This window comes from Borostomias antarcticus (genome assembly GCF_949987555.1).
Source record: "Borostomias antarcticus genome assembly, chromosome: 24".
Taxonomy (NCBI): domain Eukaryota; kingdom Metazoa; phylum Chordata; class Actinopteri; order Stomiiformes; family Stomiidae; genus Borostomias; species Borostomias antarcticus.
Window position 1 is genome coordinate 9364349 of NC_140257.1, and position 22779 is coordinate 9387127.

The window sequence follows — 22779 nt, forward strand, 5'->3', positions numbered from 1 at the left end:
ACTGATGTGGAAATGCTGAGGCAGAGTTATTCTTCATTGCCTTGATTGTTTTACAAAATGTAGATAGTAGATAATACGCTGATTTAACTTTCTTAATCATATTTGTGCACCTGATTCACAGCTGGCTGAACAAAATCCAGTGTGAGGCAGCCCTGGTTTTTCTGGCTTTAGTCCATGCTACGATCCTTTCTGTACTCACTTCCAATAGCTCATGAGAGGACTAAACAGTGTGTATCTCTAATCCTTAGTCTTCTAAAGGGAGCATGTCTGTCAGCAATAGTATTAAAAGCTTTGGAGAAGTATGCAAGAGTCTGATCAGGATCGGAAAAGAGGGACACACTACTGTATCCAACTCACACCTAATGAAATCATCCAGGGACCCCTGTGAGTCCAAATTCTGAAAATTCCTTTTAGAGATTATTCGTGGCTTTGGTCGAGGTAATTTAACATCCCCAGTGCAGGCAGTATGGCAGTGATCACTAAAATCTTGAGGAAAGACTCCACTTGAGGAATATATCTGAGGCGCTTTGGTGAGAATAATGTCAATTGGATTTGTCAGGATTTGGAGCTACATTTAACATTAGGACGTGTGTTTTAGTTATAAGTTGAGACAAATTTAAGTTACTGCACAAATCCTCACCTTTGATTTTATACAGGTAGATACTATGTGTTGTTGATACATGATTACATATGATACTAGGTCATCATGTGAGATACAGGTAGATACTGTGTTACAGGTAGATACTGTGTGTTGTCCTGTGTTCAGATCTTGGCGTGTGGCTACATCCACGACCTGGTGGAGAAGAACTGCTGGCTGATCCAGCTGTTTAGTCTGGCCTGCACCATCAAGGAGTACAACGTGGACACCAACCAGGACTTCCTACGTAGGTTCTGTAGCCAACCTCATCCATCCTAGTCGCTCGCTAATTAAAATCTCCATACGGTACCAGATGTTGAGTGCGAAGTTATACGTGTGTGTGTGTGTGTGTGTGTGTGTTCTGTAGCCCCTACTGTTAAGAAGTGTGATCTGCCCAGCGACGAGGCCGGGATCATCTGGGACAGCATCTGCTTCGCGTTCCTGCTGCTGCAGAGGAGAGTGTTCATGAGCTACTACTTCCTCCACGTGGTGGCCGACATCCGCGCCTCCCAGATCCTGGCGTCCAGGTAGAGAGCTCTCGCCAAAAAAACCCGCCCCCTTCCTCCGCGAGGCACAGATCTGGGGTCAGGTCCTAGCCCTCGCCCGCTCAGGGCGGATCCAGGGGCGCCCGGGCCTGACGATGTGGCTGTGTGTTTGGTCACACTTTACAATAAGGGTCACAAAAAACATTAGTTAACTGTTAACTAATGCTTATTTAGGGTTATTTAGGTTACTAATGTTAATAATTAATACCTTAGTTAGGGTAGGGTTAGGGTTAGGTGAGTTAACCTTAGTTAACATAAATAACATTAGTAAATGGTTAATAGAGACATTAGTTAACTGTTACTTAATGCTTAATAATGCATTAACTAATTCTTATATTAATAACCCTTATTGTAAAGTGTTACCGTGTGTTTCACAGGGGGGCGGAGCTGTTCCAGGCCACCATAGTGAAGGTGGTGCGCGCCCGGCTGGAGGAGGAGACCAGGTCCATGGAGCAGCTGAAGAGACAGTGAGTCTCATCGCACGGAAAGATCTGCAAGCGTCCGGGTTTTTTGGGAGTAGTTGAAAGGCGGTACTTAGTGTTATATACCCACGTCTGAACTCTACCGATCTGATAAACCACGGCTAATCTTTCCCTGCTGGAACTTTCCGTCCACCCCGGTCATCCTAATGACCACTTCTCTGATGCTGAATGCTGATTTCACATCAGCTCTCTACTGTGTCCTAATGACAGTTACCTCTGTTGTCTAATTGGGCCGTTTGAGTGGTGAGAGGCGGGTCCCAGGCTGGTCCCAGTGTGTCGACACACAGTGTTCTGTACCTCTTTCTCCCTCCTCTCTCCCTCTCTCCATCCTCTCTCTCCGCCCCCCCCCCCCTCCCTCTCTACCCCTCTCTCTCCCTCTCTCTCTCTCCCCCTCCTCTCTCCCTCTCTCCATCCTCTCTCTCCGCCCCCCCCTCCCTCTCTACCCCTCTCTCTCCCTCTCTTTCTCCCACCCTCCTCTATCCCTCTCTCCATCCCCTCTCTCCACCCCCCACCCCCTCCCTCTCTACCCCTCTCTACCCCTCTCTCTCCCTCTCTTTCTCCCACCCTCCTCTCTCCCTCTCTCCATCCTCCCTCCTCCCCCCTCTATCCCTCTCTCTTTTTTATTATTTTGTTTTATTAGACCTTTATTTAACCAGGTAAGCTCATTGAGATAAAAAATCTCTTTTTCAAAAGCGACCTGGCCAAGTGGCAGCAAATTACAATACAAAAGGTTACAATACAAATAGCATACATACAATAAATCTCTACCCCTCTCTCTCTCCTTCTCTCTCTCTGCCCCCCCTCTCTCCATCCCTCTCTCTGACCTGCTCAGGATGGACCGTATCAAGGACAGGCAGCAGAAGTTCAAGAAGGGGAAGGAGAGGATGCTGAGCATGGCCCAGGAGTCGGTAGACGGAGGGACCTTCATCCCGCCCGAGGAGGAGGAGGAGGATGATGGTACTGTATGAGCAAGGCTCTTAGCGTCTCTCCAGGAGAACTGGCGGTGTTGAGTCAACATCTACTGGGTTTGTGTAGCTCTCATGGAATGTATGTTCAGGTCATCGCACATCACTCTCATAAAAGGTCGTCGAAATACACTGCAGGAAAATGCCTCTAGCATCGTACAGTGTGGAAGAATAATATGACTGTTGATACTATGGTAGTATTTGTGCTTTATTTTTGACCACTTTATTTGAAAAAGATTTCATTTGAGAAACCTCTGAACTAAGAGATATTTTGCCTTGATAATATACTTGATATTTGTGTCAAATGTTTATTTTAGGAGCAGTGCGAGAGAAAGCCAAGGCCAAAAAAAAGCAGTGGTGGAGGCCTTGGGTTGACCATGCGTCCAGTAGGTTGACCGCCTATCCTCTCTCTGCTCTGATTGTGTCCTTGACCAGAAATCAGAGGATTCCCATACTGCCCCTGGGCTCCACAGCAACCAAAACCAACCGGTGATCCATCCAGACGCTAGTCCTTTTCTGTCTCTATTTAAGGACCCTTCATTGCATACAACAGTCTATGCGTTTGTATGGCTCAATGATCTCAATAGAATAGTGGCTTGTGGGAGAAAGAATCGGTGCGTTATATTTGTATGTAACAAGGGTTTCCTTAAATAGACAGAATATTGCCATGAAAGAAAAGAAAATGACTAATGCCTGGATGGATGAGGTTGTGGTCTTTCTGACCATGGCCGTCTCTTGACTGACCGGTCCGCCCCCCTTCATGGCCTTGTCTGAGGAGCCCACAGTAGAGAATCTCTCGGTTGTGAAATCTTCCATTATAAAGAGATGAAGTCCTTCCCCCTTCTTCCATATCTTGGGAGAGAGGGTCAGGGGCTCTGTCTCTGATCAACACCAGGTACGCCCGAGAGAAAACAGACGCAGGGAGGTCTGAACCAGATTTGGCGATCAAATTTAAATTCACAGGACGAAGATGGAAAAAATACACGTCTTCATATTCAACCAGTCACTAAACACTGTTTCACAACAAAATGAGTCCTTCTGCATCTTCTGCTTCTCTGAGACGACCTATCCTGGGGTTGAATTGATATCACTCCCTGTTGTTGCGTTACCTCTATCATTTCTCATGTCATATCACACCTCATCTGCATATTTCCCAGCATCCTCCCTTGTCCCTCCTTTGTGTTTTTCTGTTCAAGGACATATTCAGCGTTGCCTATATTCCAGTGCTTTTCCCAATGCTGATTCTGTAGGGCTGGACTGGTTCTAGAAACCATTACTCTACCTATGAGATCGTTTAAGATTTGAGTTTATGCATTCTCTTTAGAATAGTACCAATGTCACTACTAGATTTTGCTTTTTGCTAACAGTAACATCCTTTGTTCCATAGTCAGCCATTTCATGTGGTGTATTGTGTGTTCATTCCTGACTGTCACCTCTGTCTGAAATGGTCTGAAATGTAATTATGTGTTCTTTATGAAAAGGATTTTGATAAGTGGATTTTGACAATATTTTTTCTGTTCCAGAGAGGAGCCCTTTAACTAATAATGAAAAAACATGACAATATTACAACATACTGTATAACGCCTCTCCAGACGCTCAAAGCATTATGAATCAAACCCTCTTCGACTTCAGCTGTGCTTGGTTTACAGTTTGCGTTTCCCCCGTAACACTGAAGGTTTTGTGCCAGTTGTGAACAATTCTTTGGCCATTTGCTTTAACGGAGCCTTGCTCTCACTCCTCAGTGGTTAGAAGCGGAGACTATTACTTGTTTGAAACTGACAGTGAGGAAGAGGAGGAGGAGGAGGAGGAGAAAAAAGAGGACGAACCCCCCAAGAAGTCAGCGTTTCAGGTGAGCCCAGGAAGAAGGTGGGGTAACAGACGAGCTACAGTACGCAGTATACTCCTAATGAATACTATTTCCTGTGTAATATCAATGATTATCTGTACAGGAACATATTAACCACTCTAACACACTGTGCCTGTCTCTCTCACATGTTGCTGTGTTTCTACTAACTCTCCCTCACTCTGTCCCTTCTCCATAGAGAGCTATTGGGAAGTTTGCCTCAGCTCTCTTGGCTTTGCCCAGGTCTATCATAAAACTGCCCAAAACTATCCTGCAGTATGTTATCAGGGCAGGCAAGGTACTCACCAGCGGATTCAACCCCACCTGCTTTCTTTCTCTTTGGAGACCTTTTCAGTGACCATATTGCATCAACCCACTGCCTGTTCATCCCATGTCATTTAGTGCCATCCCTTATATGAATGTAACCATTGGACAAGATCAACCAGAAATCGCAAATGCCTGATATGGGATGGAAATGCAGTGATCCTTGATCTCCGTGAGCCGTGTTCTCTGACTGAACAGCTTGGCCCAGTTTGCATGAACTGGTGGTTTTTTAAACTGGCTTTTTTTTTTTTTACTTTGTTTGATGTAGTTTTTGCTCCATTGTTTTGGGATCATCAAATTTGGAAAGAAAACCAGTGTCAACATTAGAAGACACAAAATGTACACTTGCAGTGAGTGATGGATTCTGGTCGTGTTGATGATGTTCAGTGGAGCAAATTGCCATGCCACAGGCGTTCTGTCTTTGTGACTTGTTTGTTTGGGGGGTGATCTTCATCTGTTTATTGTGCCTGAGGTCATGGGTCATATAAGGGAAATGCTGTCACTTTGCTCGTACAGTAGTTGCTTGACCTATCCTGTCTTTTTGACTGCTGCGCCTCTGCAGTCCGTCGAATTACATCCAGCGATCCGACTTTCCCCTCTTTACTCTGCAGTTTTTCTACCACGCCTGGATCACGGACTCCAAAACGGCCCTGAAGGAGCGAAGCAAAGGGAAGCGTAAGTTCTGGAAGAGGTACACCAAGGGAGACAAGCACAGGAAAGACCGGAGAGACGGTAAGAGAGGAGGGAGGGATTAAAAGGCGAGCCGTCCGTTCGTACGGCCCGTAAACGTACGTGACGCACAGGCGGCGCGTCGGGATCTGATCTGCAGTCAGCTGCTGCTTGCTGTGTTTCCCAGCAGGCCACGTGGCCATAGAGGTGGGAGAGGCGGAGGAGGGACCGGAGGGAGAGGAGGGGAAGAAGTCTGCTGGCCCAGGTTAGTCCCACAGTCCAATCTATCCTAATCGGATCTACTCCGTGAATCAAGTCAGCATTACCGTCTCAAAATAGCTTCGCCATTCATTAGAAAGGTATTGGATTTGTCGACTTCTGGAAAATACTGCACTGTTATACCCTTATACCTCCGCTGCTAGAGCACTGAACGAGAGGAGGGGGCGTGTCGATCGTCTGCGTTTTCGCAGAGCCGATAGTGAACTCTCTCATTTTCCCTGCGGCCGGACAGACAACATACTCAAGCGCGTGTTCAACATCATCAAGTTCACCTGGGTGCTGTTCCAGACCACGGTGGACAGCTTCACCAAGTGGATGAACGACATGTGCAGGGAGCACATCGACATCTCCACCGTGCTGCGCATAGAGCGCTGCATGCTCACCCGCGAGGTCAAGAAGGTGCGTCTCCTCCCCACAGTATCAATCAATCAACCAACCAACCAATCAATCAATCAATCAACAAATCAATCAACCAACCAATCAATCAATCAATCAATAAATCAATAAATCAATAAATCAATAAATCAATAAATCAATCAATCAATCAATCAATCAATCAATCAATCAATCAATACAAATGTATTCATACAGCACAAATACATCAATGCTGAAAATAAAAAGTAGAAATAAGAGTAAGATAAAAAAGAACATGAGTTTAAATAAAAAACAAAATGAATAAATAAAAGATATAATAACTTGTATTTATTTTTATTCTATATTCTCTCTTTTAGTACAGTACACTGCCATGTCCTGCATGTTTTTTTTACTCTTTTCCTGCCTGTGCTGTGTGACAAACAAATGTCCCCACCCTAATCAATAATGGCCCTCGTAAAACGAATACTAAGTACAGTGCACATCTCTGAACCAACCTAGAAAAGGTGGCAGAGTAACCCAGAGAACCTAGGGTTAGGGTTAGGGTTAGGTGGTAGAGTGACCCAGAGAACCTAGGGTTAGGGTTAGGTGACAGAGTAACTCAGAGAACCTAGGGTTAGGGTTAGGTGGTAGAGTGACCCAGAGAACCTAGGGTTAGGGTTAGGTGACAGAGTAACTCAGAGAACCTAGGGTTAGGGTTAGGTGACAGAGTAACACAGAGAACCTAGGGTTAGGGTTAGGGTTAGGTGGCAGAGTAACCCAGAGAACCTAGGGTTAGGGTTAGGTGACAGAGTAACTCAGAGAACCTAGGGTTAGGATTAGGTTTAGGGTTAGGTGGCAGAGTAACTCAGAGAACCTAGGGTTAGGGTTAGGGTTAGGTGACAGAGTAACTCAGAGAACCTAGGGTTAGGATTAGGTTTAGGGTTAGGTGGCAGAGTAACCTAGAGAACCTAGGTTTAGGGTAAGGTGACAGAGTTACCCAGAGAACCTAGGGTTAGGGTTAGGTGGTAGAGTAACCCAGAGAACCTAGGGTTAGGGTTAGGTGGCAGAGTAACCCAGAGAGCCGGTGACCTGGAGCGTCTGCGTTGCAGGGTAACGTCCCGTCGCGGGAGAGCATCCACGTCTACTACCAGAAGCAGATGAGGATCAACAGGTCCAGGGAGTCCAGCCTGGAGCGCACCAGCGAGGACGACTCGCCGTCGGGCGCCCACGGGCTGCGCAGGAGGCGCGGTGGCTACGGGATGGAGAGCCAGGACAGCATGGCCTCCAGGGACAGCATCTCCAGGTAGGGTCAGCCCAGATCAGCCCCACCCCCGGGTCGGGGGGGACCGTTCGCCAGAACACTGGACCCTGGAACGCCATCATCGCGGATATGATGAGATCCATATCATGTCTTTTGTTTCTCATGCCTTATACATACAGTAGGGCCCTGAGGTTTTCCTGACCATCTGAAAATACTAATGATAGACTAACAGTATATTAGGGCCTGGAGATTTGTCTTGAGATGACATGGAAAGTTCAGGGTCCGAATCACAACATGGCCACATGCTACGGTACAGTATGTAAGTCTCCCCCCCGCGATGGACGAGCCACGCCCGCGCCATCGCGCCCCTCCATCCCCTCACCCCTGACCCTTCACCTCTGACCCCCCTCCCATCTCTCCATCTGTCCCGACCGCCAGCGCCTGCACCGAGGCCACCATGCTGTTCTCCCGCCAGTCCACGCTGGACGACCTGGATGGGATGCCCGAGAGCATCCCCAAAACCAGCGAGCGCGCCCGCCCCAAGCTGCGCAAAATGTATGGCCTGGACGCCTCCAACTCCTCGTCCGACAGCAGGAGCAGCCTCGTGTCCAGGTGCTCGGCCTCAGCGACCCCCACCCCCATCCCCACCCCCACTCATACATCCATGACCCCCCCCCCTCTTGGCTAATCGGTGAAATACTGCATCTGTCTGTCATTGTGTAACTGTGCCGTGTGTGCGTGGTTTCCATTTTTTCCCCCCGCTTTGAAACTTGCACGGCAGGGCGAATGTGACGTGACCGCTCTCCGAGCGTCCGAGCATTGAGGTGACTCCGCCTGTCTCTCTCTCTCTCTGTGGTCGTGTCCCGCAGCGAGGCCACCCAGTGCTTCACCCTCTACTCCCGGCAAGGCACCAACGACACCATCGAGGAGGTGGAGGACGAGCAGGACCAGGGGGAGGACAGGGAGCGCGGCGCCCGGGGACCCCCCCGCCGGGAGGGGGCTGAGGAGGGGGAGGGCAGCCCCTGGGGGGCCGGAGAGCCGAGGGAGGCGGGGGAGGAGGAGGGTGGACAGGGGGACCTGTGGAGCTCCCTGGGCCCGGGGGAAGGCCCCTCCTTCAGGGTGGAGGACGTGGCGTCGGCGCTCTCCGCCCAGGACTACACCACCGAGAGCGACGGCGAGGGCGGCGCCAGGCGGGAGTACCCGGACGGGCGCGCGGGGCTGCTGTGCACCCCCGACACGGACGCCCCCAACACCTCGGACGCCGACGTGCCTCCCAGCTACAGCAAGGCGGTCAGCTTCGACCGGCTGGAGGTCAGCTTAGACGAGAGTGACCTGGATGACAAGAGGCTGATGGCGATGACCCCAGACAGCAGGACAGACTGCCTGTCCGACCCCCTGGTGCCCTCTCGGACCACGGAGCTGACCGCCAGCGAGCTGCTGCTCAACAAGTGAGTGGACGAGACCTGCAGCCTGCCAGTCCCGTGGGCCACGCTACTTCATTCGCTCTTTTGCGTTCCATCCATATTCTGCTAAATCTCTTCTCTTTCTGAACCACTCTCTCTCCCCCTTACTCTCTCTACACCTCTTTCTCCCTTCTAAATTACTCTCTCTCTCCTAAACGATTCTCTCTCCCTCCTAAACAACTCTCTCTCTCCCTTCTAAATGACTCTCTCTCTCCTAAACGATTCTCTCTCTCCCTCCTAAACAACTCTCTCTCTCCCTTCTAAATGACTCTCTCTCCCTCCTAAAGGACTCTCTCTCTCCCTTCTAAATGACTCTCTCTCTCCCTCCTAAACAACTCTCTCTCTCTCCCTCCGTTCGAAACGACTCTCTCTCTCCCTCCTAAACAACTCTCTATCTCCCTCCTAAACGATTCTCTCTGCCTCCTAAACGATTCTCTCTGCCTCCTACACGATTCTCTCTCTCCCTCCTAAACAACTCTCTCCCTCCTAAATTACTCTCTCTCTCTCCCTCCTAAACAACTCTCTCTCCCTCCTAAATGACTCTCTCTCCTAAACGACTCTCTCTCTCCCTTCTAAATGACTCTTTCTCCCTCCTAAACGACTCTCTCCTAAATGACTCTCTCTCTCCCTCCTAAATGACTCTCTCTCTCCCTCCTAAATGACTCTCTGTCCCTCCTCTCACTCTCTGCTCCTAGGATGTTCTACGACGAGGAGCTGGAGAACTCGGAGAAGTTCTATCGGGACCAGCCTCTGGTGCTGCAGCTGTGCTACGCCCTGTACAACATGCTGGTGGCCCACTCCGAGATGGTCTGCTACCTGGTCATCATCATCAACCACATGGTGTCGGCCAACTGCGCCACGCTGGTCCTGCCCATCCTCATCTTCCTCTGGGCCATGCTGTCCATCCCGCGGCCCAGCAAGCGCTTCTGGATGACGGCCATCGTCTACACGGAGGTACTGGCGGCGGTAGCTACAGTCGAGAGCGAGTTGACCCCCGCGCGCCGTCGCTATACCAACCCCCGCGCTAACGCTGCCGTCCCCGGCCTTCGTGTCTCCCCAACCCCCCAGGTCACCATCGTCATCAAGTACTTCTTCCAGTTCGGATTCTTCCCCTTCAACCAGAACAAGGTGGACAAGAACAAGCCCTACCACCCTCCCAACATCATCGGCGTGGAGAAGAAGGACGGCTACGTCCACTACGACCTGATCCAGCTGCTCGCCCTCTTCTTTCACAGGTCCATCCTGAAGGTGACCGGCAGCTCTCGCTTCTCCTGAAGTCGCTCGGGTTTTTAACGTCGAGTTCTGTTTCCACGCTATAATCTAAAGTGACCGTATTTGTGCAAAGCTCAACTTGTTGGTTATTAGTTAAAGGGGCAGTAGGCGGTTTGTGATTTCCTGTTAGTCTTCAGAAACATTTTGAAAGATTTTGAAAAATGCAACTGACAAAAATCCCCGCCCGCCCATTCAGGCCTCCCTCCAAAGCCACTCATCCAAACTGGGGAAAAACAAATGACACTCACTAGGCAGGTTGGTAGGTTAAGTTGGCAACTCGAAATGATTGATCGCACTTATTACAGTCCTACGATTTCTTAAGCTTACAGATTTATTTAATTTGAGTGTCAGAACAGTTTATTTATTGATTGCTGTCTGGATGTAATGAGAATGACAAAAAATATAACAAAAAGTGCTTCTGAGCCAAACCGCATCCTGCACCTTTAACTAACATGTCAGTCATTAGTTAACTAACATGCAAACCTGGTTTATCAATAGTCTTTAGTTCACATTTGTGTGTAGTGAATCATTGTGGACCATGTCCCTCCTTCATCCCCAGTGTCATGGCCTATGGGACGAGGACGACCGCAAAGAGACCAAGAAGGACCTCGTCCACCATCGGGACCAATCAGAGGACGAGGGGTGGGAGAAGGAGAGAGAGCCCGCCCCTCCAGCCTCCCAGGAGAGGAGAGGCTCCGCCCACACCCTCAGGTCCATGAACCTGGGCGCCTCCGTGGACTCCGTGCACGTGCACGCCCCGCAGCAGCAGACCTACCAGCGCCGCAAGAGCTCCAGCGGGGCGTCCCACACCTCCCGACGCTCCGCCCACTCGGTGCGCTCCAAGAGAGGTAGGAGGGGCTTATTGGGAACCTTGGTAGGGGGAGTGGAGCCGAGGTCGATGGGATGGCTGCTGTCATTGGTTAGTTGTGCTCAGCTCAGTGACCCGAGTTGCCGGGCGGATTCCGTTTGTCCAGGCAGCACGGGCTCCCGCACAAGCAGCCGCAGGGACGGCAGGGAGGCGGGGCCTCAGCAGAAGAGCCGCAAGCAGCTGATCGCGGAGAAACTTCGAGAGCAGCTGATCAAAGCCAAGGCCTTCACCATCAAGAAGTCAGTGCTCTGTGTGTGTGTGCATGTGTGTGTGTCTGTGTGTGTGTGTGTGTGTGTGTGCGTGTGTGTGTGCATGGCTACTGAACTCCACTTGAACTGAATTGACCATGGCTTTCACACTCATTCTTGTGTCACGTCAAAGTGAATTGTTCTGCCTCATTTTGATTCCAGAACTCTTGAGATCTACCTCCCGATTCGCCAGTTCTTCTATAACCTGATCCACCCAGAGTACAGCGCAGTCACAGACGTCTATGTGCTCATGTTCCTGTGTGATACTGTGGACTTCATCATCATCGTCTTTGGATTCTGGGCTTTCGGGGTTTGTCTTTTCCACACCTAATATAATAATAATAATAATCATCATCATCATCATAATGATACCCATAATCATGATAATAATCATATTAATAAACTATTTGTACTGTATAACACCTTTCATACATGAAATGTAGCTAAAAGTGCTTCACAATTGTAAATACTGTAGCAGAGAACAATTAATATGGTAAAAATGAATAGATAAAAGTCTTTAAGGTACACGCAAAGAAAATATACGGTTATGTGTTGCCATAGAATGCCATAGAGACAAATAAAGCCACTGGCTCTGGTTTCAGCAGAACTTCTAGATCTTCGTTCCTACTGTATTTCACTGACCCCCCCCCTCCCCACACACACACTCAGAAACACTCTGCAGGAGCAGACATCACCTCGTCCCTGTCGGAGGACCAGGTGCCCGGGCCCTTCCTGGTCATGGTGCTGATCCAGTTTGGTACCATGGTGGTGGACCGGGCTCTCTACCTCAGAAAGACCGTCATGGGGAAGTGTGTCTTCCAGGTCACCCTGGTCTTCGGCATACACTTTTGGATGTTCTTCATTCTGCCTGGAGTCACAGAGAAGTAAGAACCCGTAGAGATACATTTCCTATCTATCTCTATCTATCTCTACGAACCCTATTCTAGTTCATGCTGTATGTTAATGAACGTCACTTCTCTGCTGCTTGCAGGCGTTTCAATGAGAACAGGGTGGCCCAGATGTGGTACTTTGTCAAGTGCATCTACTTCGGCCTGTCTGCCTATCAGATCCGCTGTGGCTACCCCACGCGTATTCTGGGCAACTTCCTCACCAAGAGCTACAACTACGCCAACCTCTTCCTGTTCCAAGGGTGGGTTGAGATGCGCTTGTATCTATGTCGATGTGAATGTGTAAGTAGTACCGGATGTACTGTAGGTGTTACAGCTAAGGCCCGAACGCGCGTGTGCTCACTGCGTTGCGTTCCGTCGTCCTCAGGTTCCGCCTGGTGCCGTTCCTGACGGAGCTGCGCGCCGTGATGGACTGGGTCTGGACCGACACCACCCTCAGCCTGTCCAGCTGGATCTGCGTGGAGGACATCTACGCCCACATCTTCGTGCTCAAGTGCTGGAGGGAGTCTGAGAAGGTCTGGTCTGCCTCTGGCACCAGAGAGCTTCTTCGGTCCATCGGGGACCGAGAGAGGGGTTTTGTTTCGTGAGCATAGAGAGATCAGCCTGCTTTGTAACCAACCGTACATCTCACAGGGTTATAATCAGGTCACCTACAGTATAGCAGATTTTCAGTGGCCCAACACTGTCAAAATAAACAGCTTTCGCAGGGTGTATAAAGCCGGATTTGCATAAAACAGCCGATTGAGGAGCAAAAACTCTATTGTTTTGTGACGGCCAATTTCAATCGCTGACATTTTCAAGATTCAACCTGTCAAATATTACGGAACGAGATGGATATTCTGAAACAACGAGCGCATCGTCGCAGCCATTGCATGTGAACCCCGCGCTGAACAGGTTCTACCCTGCCCCCTAACTCCGCCCCCCCCCCTCGCCCCCACAGCGGTACCCGCAGCCCCGGGGGCAGAAGAAGAAGAAGGTGGTGAAGTACGGGATGGGGGGCATGATCGTGGCCCTGCTCATCTGCATCGTGTGGTTCCCGCTCCTCTTCATGTCCCTGGTCAAGTCGGTGGCAGGGGTGGTCAACAAGCCGCTGGACGTCTCCTTTGAGATCACCCTGGCTGGCTTTCAGGTGACGGGGCCAGGGATTAGACTGTACCACTGAAAATGGGGGGGGGGGACACAAAAGAAAAAGACTTGATTCTGCACGTTAGTGTTGATATTGTGTGGAGACGATGTTCATGAGACGAGTCCTAGTTATTTGTGATATTGTTTTTGATATTGTACATTGTACTTTAGCCCATCTTCACCATGAGTGCTCAGCAGAACCAGCTGAGGGACGTCAACCACTCGGCGTTTTATAACAGCTTCGTAGAAGCGTACTCCAGGATGGATCTACAGGTAAGAACACGGCGGTACGGTAGAATGACCATTTCTATGTGTCTTCTCTGAAACATCATCATCAACAGCGCTTGTGTGCTGTACGTTGAGGTTGCGTTGTTGGCCTGACTCCTCTAGAATGCGCTGCAGTGGCTGGAGGGCTACACACCAGAGGACCTGACCATCGCCGATCTAGAGGGGAGCTCCAACTCCCTGTGGACGATCAGCCCTCCCAGCAGAACCAACCTTATTGAGGTACTGGGCTCCAAGGAGGAGTTCTCCATCACCGTGGCCTGGTCCATTCAAAGGTAAGACCAGGTATCGGAAGGTCGAATCTGTGAGCCCTTAAAACTAACCATGACCCCCCCCCCCCTGGATTTCTAAAGGTTTGGTAAATGGTCTGACCTGCAGATGAGAGTATAGAAAGTGACTCTCTCTCCCTTGTCCTTCAACAAGAAACCTGACTCTGGGAGCTAAATCTGAAATGGCGACAGGCAAGCGCGTGACACATCTGGATGACAAAACCAAGGAGGAGCTCATACAGTTGTTGAACGGGACCAGGAAGGACGGAGTGTGAGTGCATTAGCTTGTTCGTCCCGTTTCGTTGATGGCGATAATGGAATTCTAGCGCGTACTTTCTGTCGTTGTGTTTTCTGTGGACTGTGTGCAATTAACCGCTCTGGGGTTTTTCCCACAGGGTTATAAAACACGTTTTCCCTCGTTATCTCCGAGCCCCCAGTGACTCTGACGCCAAGCCCATAGACCAGCTTTACTTAGGTAGAGCACACAGCGCCTGAACACTATCTGAACACTTACAGTGTTATTTTTGTAACCAATGTGTATTAGATAATACTGTGCAACTTCTGAAGTGATGGTAAGCGCAGCGCCGATACATTTTCTATTTCCGTTTTCGAATGTTGTTTTCTGATCCCATCTATTTCCGTTTTCCACTGTTGTTTTCTGATCCCAGACTCTTTGTTGATGAACATCACCCTGTCCCTGGAGAGGACCCACAACAACACCGGGGAGATCCAGGAGTGGTGGATCGTTAACCAGACCGAGCCGGGTCTGATCAACGTCAGGAAACCCAAGCACCGGTACAGCGCCGGCCTGGAGCTCTATGTGTTCAGCGACCAGGTCAGCCCCCCCAGCCTGGGGTTCCTGGCCGGATACGGGTAAGCAGGCCGAGACACTGAGCAGGCTCTGGTGGAGCCGCCTAAATTCCCATGGTTTGCCAACTGCTTTGCCAGTTGATGCATGAAGGACAATGCTTGTAGTAATGCAGTAGCCCAGGTCCTCACCTTTGAACCCGCCCAGTGGGGTATAATAACGAGATGATACACCACACAATGGAGTGTACCGAGCTGACGGCTCGGTCTGATATCAAGCTAGAAGTGAAGTGTCACCAGAGGCGAAGCTACTGAACAGAGAGGCAAGGCAGTCGCCTGGAGCCCCAGGCCAGAGGCAGAGTGAAATGTCCAAAAACATCTCACATGATCAAATATAAGAATGAGTTATTAAACTTGCTGATACAATGAATTCTACCACACGCTTGCTTTGTTTTCCTTTGGTGTAGTTAAATGAATCTGTTCAATGAATCTGTTGACCGGGAGTGATTGAACACAAAAGTCTCCCTCAGGATCCCCCCTTAGAGAACCCCTTGGTGCTGTTGCTGTTCCGCAGGGGGAAATTGCACAACAGTTGCCAGCTGGCTGGTTGACCTACTGTGATGTTAACAGGCCATGGGGGGTCTCTGTCTAGAGCCCCCCAAACTCTACAATCACCACTGTTACTGTACTGCTCATCTGATGTACGACTCGTTGCATGCAGACGGTCGCCGCAACGCTGTCGTCATCTCCGTCTCTCTCTCACTGTCTCTTTTGTTTATATATATATATTTTAAATCTATGACTATATCAGTAAAAACAGAATTCTGATTCTTGGTTCTCAGGGTGCCCCGGTAGCTCAATGGGCTGTGGTGCGTACTATGTAAAGGCTAGTCCTTCGCGCAGCGGCGTGGGTTCAAATCCGGCCCACGCCCTTTGCTGCATGTCTTCCCCCTCTCTCTCTCCCACCTTTCCTGTCTGTTCTTACTATCCTAATAAAGCAGAAATGCCCTAAAAATATCTTTTAAAAGAATATTATTGGTTCTATATTTGGCCTCATTCATTTTGGCCTCATTTATGAGGTACTGAATCTTCACATCATATCTAGTCAGATTTATTTTCTCCGTTAAAATAAATCTTTATTTAGGCTAGTAATCAATATATATATCTATTTTTAGGTAAATACAGCAATCATTCATAATCAACATATACTGTATATTTCAGCAAAATCAAAAATAGGGAATTGATTCATTATTTGCTGGAGCATGGTCTACGCTTTAGAAATCCAGAATTTCCCATCTTTCGTCTTGTCCTTCTTTTATGTCAACAGTTCTCCATTTTAATTTCGTAATATTTTGTTTAAAACAACCTCACCTGAAATCAAAACGTTCTGAGTTGTCATCCTCTCTCTGTCTCTTGCAGGATCATGGGGCTGTACGCATCGGTGGTTCTGGTCATCGGCAAGTTCGTGCGCGAGTTCTTCAGCGGCATCTCCCACACCATCATGTTCGAGGAGCTGCCCAACGTCGACCGCATCCTCAAGCTGTGCACCGACATCTTCCTGGTCCGGGAGACCGGCGAGCTGGACCTGGAGGAGGACATGTACGCCAAGCTCATCTTCCTCTACCGCTCGCCAGAGACCATGATCAAGTGGACCAGGGAAAAGACCCAGTGAGCCTCGCCCCCGACAGAACACGAACACTAGTGGGATGAGAAACGAATGTGGCGCAGTGACTGGCACAGAGCTTCACAGCAGAGGCGTCTCGCTGGTGTGAGTGGGTTGGGATTGAGCAGTGAGCAGCAGCCAAAGAGCTCTGCCAACTGGACCCACTGGAGACCGGCGTGAGAGAGGACTTGCTCTCCACCAGCGGCCTGCTCAGACAGCCGTGTGGGTACAGGTCAGTGTTAACCAAGGGCTAACCACCAATGGATAATGACCAGACCAATGAGCATGATGGGGTTCACAGTTATGCAGCTCAGACCTTCAACACTTTCCAAATGGAGTTCCTGGATCGAGGGGTTGTGCAATAGAGATTTCATCCTCCAAAAGCAGCCCATTGTGAAGGATGAGGACTACATCTAGAGGCAGCTTCTGGCCAAGATACAGTACATCCCTAAAAGCTACTTTGTCATTTTCGAGGCTGGATAGAGAGCCACTTCTAACGCACATGGCAAAATGCAATTATTAGACAATCTATACCTGCCTTATTTTGTTTTGTTTGAAAAAACGAAAAGTTTTAATTATCAAATATTTATCTCAGGAAAAGACATGACTCACCATGAAGAGGTTCAATTATTCCATTGTATGTTCAGAGAAAAAAGGTGTTTATGTTATGGTAGCTTGAAGGACCACATATCTACAAGAAGATGGATTTGCACTGTGGAAAAAGTTGGGGGAATATTAAAAGGCATGACATGTAAAGATGGAATTCAAGGGAGAACGTGATTGAGATTAACTTTATTCCTGGTATGTTAACTGATCTGATTAACTGTATTCCTGGTATGTTAACTGATCTGATTTTATGTAATGAAGGGGATTGTAATCCTGGGGTCCTGTGTATGCTGAAACAGATTATTGTTCCTGTACCATTTTGGATGAAGGACGCCATGGACCAGGGACAGGTTTGGACAGGTCATGCGGGCCGATATGTTCGCAGGGAATGTGACAAACAGAACATCCAACAGCTCCTCTTTTTCCAGAGCTCAGCCTAACAGAGGGCTATTTTTGAATCAGGGTATCATGAAGCTACCGGTGCATTAACAGGTAGACTTTTGACATCAACGCTCACCTTTCACAGTTTTTAGATTTCCACGTTATGCACATTCTGACGTCCACAACAAGCATAACCTGTTACTTCACCAAGATGGAGGGTGGGAGAGGCGATGGAAAGTATCCCGTTCACGCAAGGGGCTACATGTACAGTCAGCCCCGCGGTCCAAACTATGCATTAGAGGACATTGTAGCATGAAAGAAAAAACGACATTATTGTCATGTGTAATTTTCATTACATGTACATGCCATTTTAGGGGAGGGGGTTGGGGGGGAATGAAATGTGAAATATCATGACTGTGTACATGTACGTTTAAAGGAAATGTGGTATGGTCATCTACTAATAAAGACGTTGAAAGGTGTCAAGTTTCTTGTTCTACGCAACTTGAATTAGAGGAGTTTCTCATACAGTATGAACATTTTTCCAGACTAATTTTAACAATGTAGGAGACACAAGGTCAGAGGCTAATTATTTTTATTTTCACTGATGGTAACATTGATGTACACTACAGTCCAGCTTTGATCTCGCTAATGCACAGACGCATCACAAGTTATTGGGAAAAACATCACAAAAGCTGCATTGCTATGCATTAAGACTCAAGTAGGGACATCACTTAAAAGGGTGAGAGCATTAGGTCAACACAACTCTCATAAAAAATAAATAAGGACTTCAAGAAGCTTCACATCAATTACATTACCATAACAGTTTAGTACTGTACGAATTCCTTCAGCTCTTTGGAGCGTGGTCAGTAAATCATTAATTAAAAGTGTATTTTTTTTATGTGCAATAAAGAAATAATATTATTTAAGGAATGCACAGGAAATGCAACAAAGCACAAATCAGTATTGTTCAGTTGTTTCCCATAGAACATCTCTTTCCTTTGCATTTGAAACTATTTATTGTGATTTTATCAACCTGGAGATTTAAAAACTTAAACTACCATGTGCAGCTGCAGTTACATGTTTTTTTCTTTTTTTCCCCTACAATATCATGAACAATATTGAACAAAAACAATATTGAACAAAAACACAAGTTTTAAGAATACAACAGTTTGCATTTCAAATGAGTGGACAACATAAAATTGCACTGAATGAAAATATCCATTCAAGATATTTCTACTTTTTATTTTCTCTGTCTCAGTGCTATATATCAGTAACAAGTGGACAGGGATATTTGTGATCCAGTCACATCCACTCTGGTGCAAAGATAAGCTGCACTTTGAGGTAGACAAATGAAAACTGTTCAACTAGCTAAAATGGTCCTGGAGATCTTGGTCCTGTACTGTAACATCTATGTATGGAAAAGCAATATGTTCTTGCTCATCACTCCTGGTCTATAGTAAATTACACTTCGTGTTACTCTATTCCAAAATGCCACATCTGCTTTGCATATTAACCTGCTACAGTAATATATATGACTTGATAAATAACACTGAATTCATGATTTCTGTTCAGATATCAATACAATAATCACATATTCATGTTCTTCCCCCCTTGACAAGATATAATAACTTAAGTTATAAGTTAACAATATATTTGAATTTGGAATCTGCAGTATACACATACCTACAGTACACAAACAGCAACATTTACAATTCATGAAACTGACACACACAAAATAATATAATGACACAACATTTACATACATTGAATATACTTTCAATATACTCTTTAACATAGAACTGCCATCTTATTTGATTGAGGGTCCATTTCAAAATATGTACACACATTACGTAAAAGGCTATCTAAAGATTGTATCAGTAGAGTCAGCTCTGATCTACAACAGCTGACTTGGAACTTCAAGAAGCTTCACATCAATTACATTACCATAACAGTTTAGTACTGTACGAATTCTTTCAGCTCTTTGGAACAGCTGACTTGGAACTTGGAGAATGGGAGATTTGAGACACATGTACTGGGAAGGGTTTACCATCTACCTGATATGGACCCACGTGTCACACTGGGATGGAGTGTGGGGAATGAGTGACCGGTGGCTCCAGCAGTCCTCCTGACTCAGGGCTAACACAGCCCTCCTTCATAATCATCCTCCTCCTCTTCAGCTGGAGCTGGTGCCCCGCTGTCGCCCCCTTGTGGTGCAGCGGGAGCCTTCTTCTTCTTTGCTCCACCTCCAGGCACCCTCAGGGATATGGCCAACTTGGCGTACTGATAAACGGATAATATAGAGAGAAAGAACAGCAGGAAGTGGAAGAACCGCTCAGAAATCAGTTGGGGGCAAAGTCCATGTAATGACAGTGTTGACCTCAATGAAACTGCTTTTACTGTACAGTAATGGTAGCCCGATTGGAGTTGTAGCTAACTGTGGTAATATGAAGACAAACTCACGTCATTGTCCATGTATTTCAGCAGGGGGGAGTTACAGATGCGGTAGACCTTATCCTCGTCTTGCTCGTCGTACCCTGCCAGAAGCGTATTCATGGCGATGGCGTCTTCGCTTGTGCTGTACCCTGGGTAACTGGGAACACAACACCGCTGTCACCATCCCACACAGTGCCGGAGGCAGGAATTTTCCAGTGTGAACTTTCATTTCAACCATAACACATTACATCACCTCAATAACAGACGCAGGTATGGCGGTAAACTGTTACAATGCGCTAGTTAGCATAGCTAACCTCGGCCTCTTCGATATAGCGCTTAACTACGTGTGTCAATAACATGCATATTCACAGAACGCGCATAAGATGTGACTGCATGGCATAGTAGAGGAATGTCAGGCTATTCACACGCAAGCTGCGCACACATTCACCTGTAGCTCTCTCTGACACACTTGTCCGCAGCCACAAAGTCTCCTCTGTGAAGATGAACCAGCACTTGGGCAGTTGTTTTCTGATAGGCAGAAGAATAGAGCAAGTGGACCACATTATTCAAAGGGAAATACTAGTGTCATCAATATCAATCAATAATATGCACAAATACCATCCCACAATGTGTACTGTACACAGATGATCTAGGAGATACTGTACCTTGAAGCACATCGGGAAGTTTTCGATATCTTTGTACATGTCCTTCTCCTTCTGAATAGCCACCGCAGCTTCATCGAGCCTGTTCACGATGGCACAGTGTGAGAACAAGGACGTTTAAACACCGTGACGCTACCAACAGCATCTGGAATACGGGACCAATCAAACTCTGCTCCTGTGTTCACCTGCGTAGCCGGACCAGCAGTCTGGAGGCCTTCCCCAGGAGCTCAGCAGCCTGACGCAGACGATCCTCGTTCTACGGGCAGGAAATACAGTAGGAGTGAATGAGGGAACCTCAAACTTATGACATTTAGCATTATAAGCCATTTTAAAAGGTTATTTATGATCATATACAAGGACCAATATCAAGTTTCGTCAAACGGTGCACTCTCGAGATATGTGTTAGCGGCGATATGTGTTAGCGGCCTGTCCGTCGGCGCTAACACACTCAATGGACCCATAGGTAGCATACTTGTGGCGATTTTTTTTGCCAGGATATCAACAGATACCAGTGACCACTGTGAGTTTCCTGTCTTTGAAAATGAGAGTTGTGTTTTTGAGGGATTTTGTCTATGCACCTACCTACCTATGAATCGATTGAGTGTGTTAGCGGCGATGGGCTATATCTCGAGAGTGCACCATTTGACAAAACTTTGATATTGGCCGTTGTATATAATCATAAATAACCTTATAACATGGCTTATAATGCTCAATTCCGAACCTGTCCTTTAACATCACTGGTTCCTAAAAATACTCAACTTACTTCAAAAACAGACGCTGCCTTTTGATACAAATCCACAGCTTTCTCCAAACTCATAGGCTCTATGAGTCTATTAAAAAAGAGAGTATTGATTAAATAAAGAACGTAGGTAACTAAACAACTCACTGCAATTGACACTATAGTGACACATCTTGTCGACAATGCTTCTCGCTCTAAATGAACCATTTACTCCCACGGATCTCTCACTGATAGAAACGTGCCTCCCTGGGTGTGGGGTGTCACTCCTGCACAGGGTATTGAACAGTGTGTGCGGCTCAAACGAAAGTGTTTGGATCAGAACGTACTTCCCGGCTCGGTCCAGTGCCATGGCTGCCGTGTCTGGAGTCCCGTTCTCCACATACATCATGCTGGCCTTCTCAATGTACTCGATGGCCTCGGGCATCTTTTTCATATCCTGTCAGAGAGCATGGAGAACCCATGGTGCTTTCTGTAACACGGTCATTTCCTCTCACTCTTACTTTTTGTGCATCCGCTATGCATTTGGTGAGGAGCTGTGAAACTCACCTTAAGCATCATACCGGCTTGCTCAATTGCTCTGCAACAGAAATATTGTTACAAAACGTATGTGTGGGTTAGTCTATATTTCTGCATTCAATGTCAAGAGTTCACATACTAAGTGTAGATACTTACTTTGCAGCATGAAATAATCTGGGGGTTAAGTTAAGGAAATACTTTGTGACTTAAGGCTGTCCTGCATTTTGTTAAAAGCATGGAGGAAATTAGAGAAAGGATACGTTTTATTTTCTGTGTGGTATTCTGCTTCCTTCATGTAAGCATCCTTTGCTTGTTCAAACTGTTTGGCATTCTTGAAACACACAGCTGGAAAAAACAAAACAATATTATTCAGACACATGAATGCAGGTGAGGTGTTCATCCAGTGAATGGTGACTAGAATCATCTTACCAGCTTTGGCATACTCTGATGCAGCACTGTCATAATCTGGCTTCCACTTGGTTAAAGTTGTTTTTAAACTGAATGAACGATACAAAAAAATATATACGTGTATAGAATCATGTTTGTACAGACTTGAAACATCACCCGTATTTTCATGATCACAGGCCTCTCACACATCTAGCTTGGATACAGGTACAGTGCACGTTAGCTACTAAGCCAGTTGAGACATATACGGTTTGAGAATTGGTAGAGTAGCTAGAAAACAAGCTACAACAATGGTATGTGGTTGACATAAACTAACGTTTGCAAATGACAACAAAACGAATCATGTGTTAATCCATGGATCTAGCTAGTGCTAGTAAACAGAGACAGCCTGCATATAGCTGCAGGTACTTGCTAACGATAGGCTAGCAAAATGATAACAACCAGGACTGCCATACCATTTCTCCGCTTTCGCGATATGCTCATGGGCTTCGTTTATTTTCTGTGCCTCCATAGTCTTTGTATTTCCGTCGTCTTTCACAGCCACGAATCAGATTAGTTCGATGGGAAATAAAGACCAACAGTAGCTAGGATGTCATCGGTGTTTGGATTAAAGGATATCCTCAGCGTCACTGACAGCTACGGATACCAGAGGGGCGCAATGCACCAGTCAGCATCATCCGAGGGACCACAGTCACACAGCAGGGATGCAAACACCTAGACAGCAAACTACAGTGAGAGAAAAGTACCATAATAGAGGAATGTGAGGTTCG

At 47.2% G+C, this 22779-nt stretch overlaps 2 protein-coding genes across 2 annotated transcripts in view; one reads left to right on the forward strand and one right to left on the reverse strand.

Moving 5' to 3' along the window:
- Positions 1-16276, forward strand: part of piezo2b (piezo-type mechanosensitive ion channel component 2b) — a gene marked incomplete at both ends in the record, with an annotated part of 60753 nt that extends 44477 nt beyond the window's left edge. Inside the window, 28 exons of the mRNA XM_084458215.1 lie at positions 767-884; positions 1005-1164; positions 1560-1649; positions 2497-2621; positions 2947-3015; positions 4372-4478; positions 4672-4770; positions 5408-5528; positions 5653-5730; positions 5977-6143; positions 7208-7401; positions 7798-7971; positions 8229-8807; positions 9518-9776; positions 9891-10070; positions 10654-10942; positions 11069-11201; positions 11373-11520; positions 11880-12094; positions 12202-12360; positions 12486-12633; positions 13059-13247; positions 13415-13516; positions 13634-13803; positions 13952-14068; positions 14193-14272; positions 14466-14670; positions 16024-16276. Coding sequence (XP_084314341.1) covers positions 767-884; positions 1005-1164; positions 1560-1649; positions 2497-2621; positions 2947-3015; positions 4372-4478; positions 4672-4770; positions 5408-5528; positions 5653-5730; positions 5977-6143; positions 7208-7401; positions 7798-7971; positions 8229-8807; positions 9518-9776; positions 9891-10070; positions 10654-10942; positions 11069-11201; positions 11373-11520; positions 11880-12094; positions 12202-12360; positions 12486-12633; positions 13059-13247; positions 13415-13516; positions 13634-13803; positions 13952-14068; positions 14193-14272; positions 14466-14670; positions 16024-16276 — 4728 coding nt within the window. The remainder of the gene's footprint in view (positions 1-766; positions 885-1004; positions 1165-1559; positions 1650-2496; positions 2622-2946; positions 3016-4371; positions 4479-4671; positions 4771-5407; positions 5529-5652; positions 5731-5976; positions 6144-7207; positions 7402-7797; positions 7972-8228; positions 8808-9517; positions 9777-9890; positions 10071-10653; positions 10943-11068; positions 11202-11372; positions 11521-11879; positions 12095-12201; positions 12361-12485; positions 12634-13058; positions 13248-13414; positions 13517-13633; positions 13804-13951; positions 14069-14192; positions 14273-14465; positions 14671-16023) is intronic.
- A 2297-nt stretch (positions 16277-18573) lies between these two features.
- Positions 18574-22520, reverse strand: napgb (N-ethylmaleimide-sensitive factor attachment protein, gamma b; the record flags this gene model as incomplete). Its single annotated transcript, XM_084458436.1, has 12 exons — positions 18574-19534; positions 19715-19844; positions 20136-20215; positions 20353-20431; positions 20535-20605; positions 21113-21179; positions 21415-21524; positions 21635-21665; positions 21761-21778; positions 21865-21949; positions 22034-22101; positions 22465-22520. The coding sequence occupies 12 exons, from the start codon at positions 22518-22520 to the stop codon at positions 19391-19393; spliced, it is 939 nt and encodes a 312-aa protein (XP_084314562.1). The 3' UTR covers positions 18574-19390.
- Positions 22521-22779: the final 259 nt, after the last annotated feature.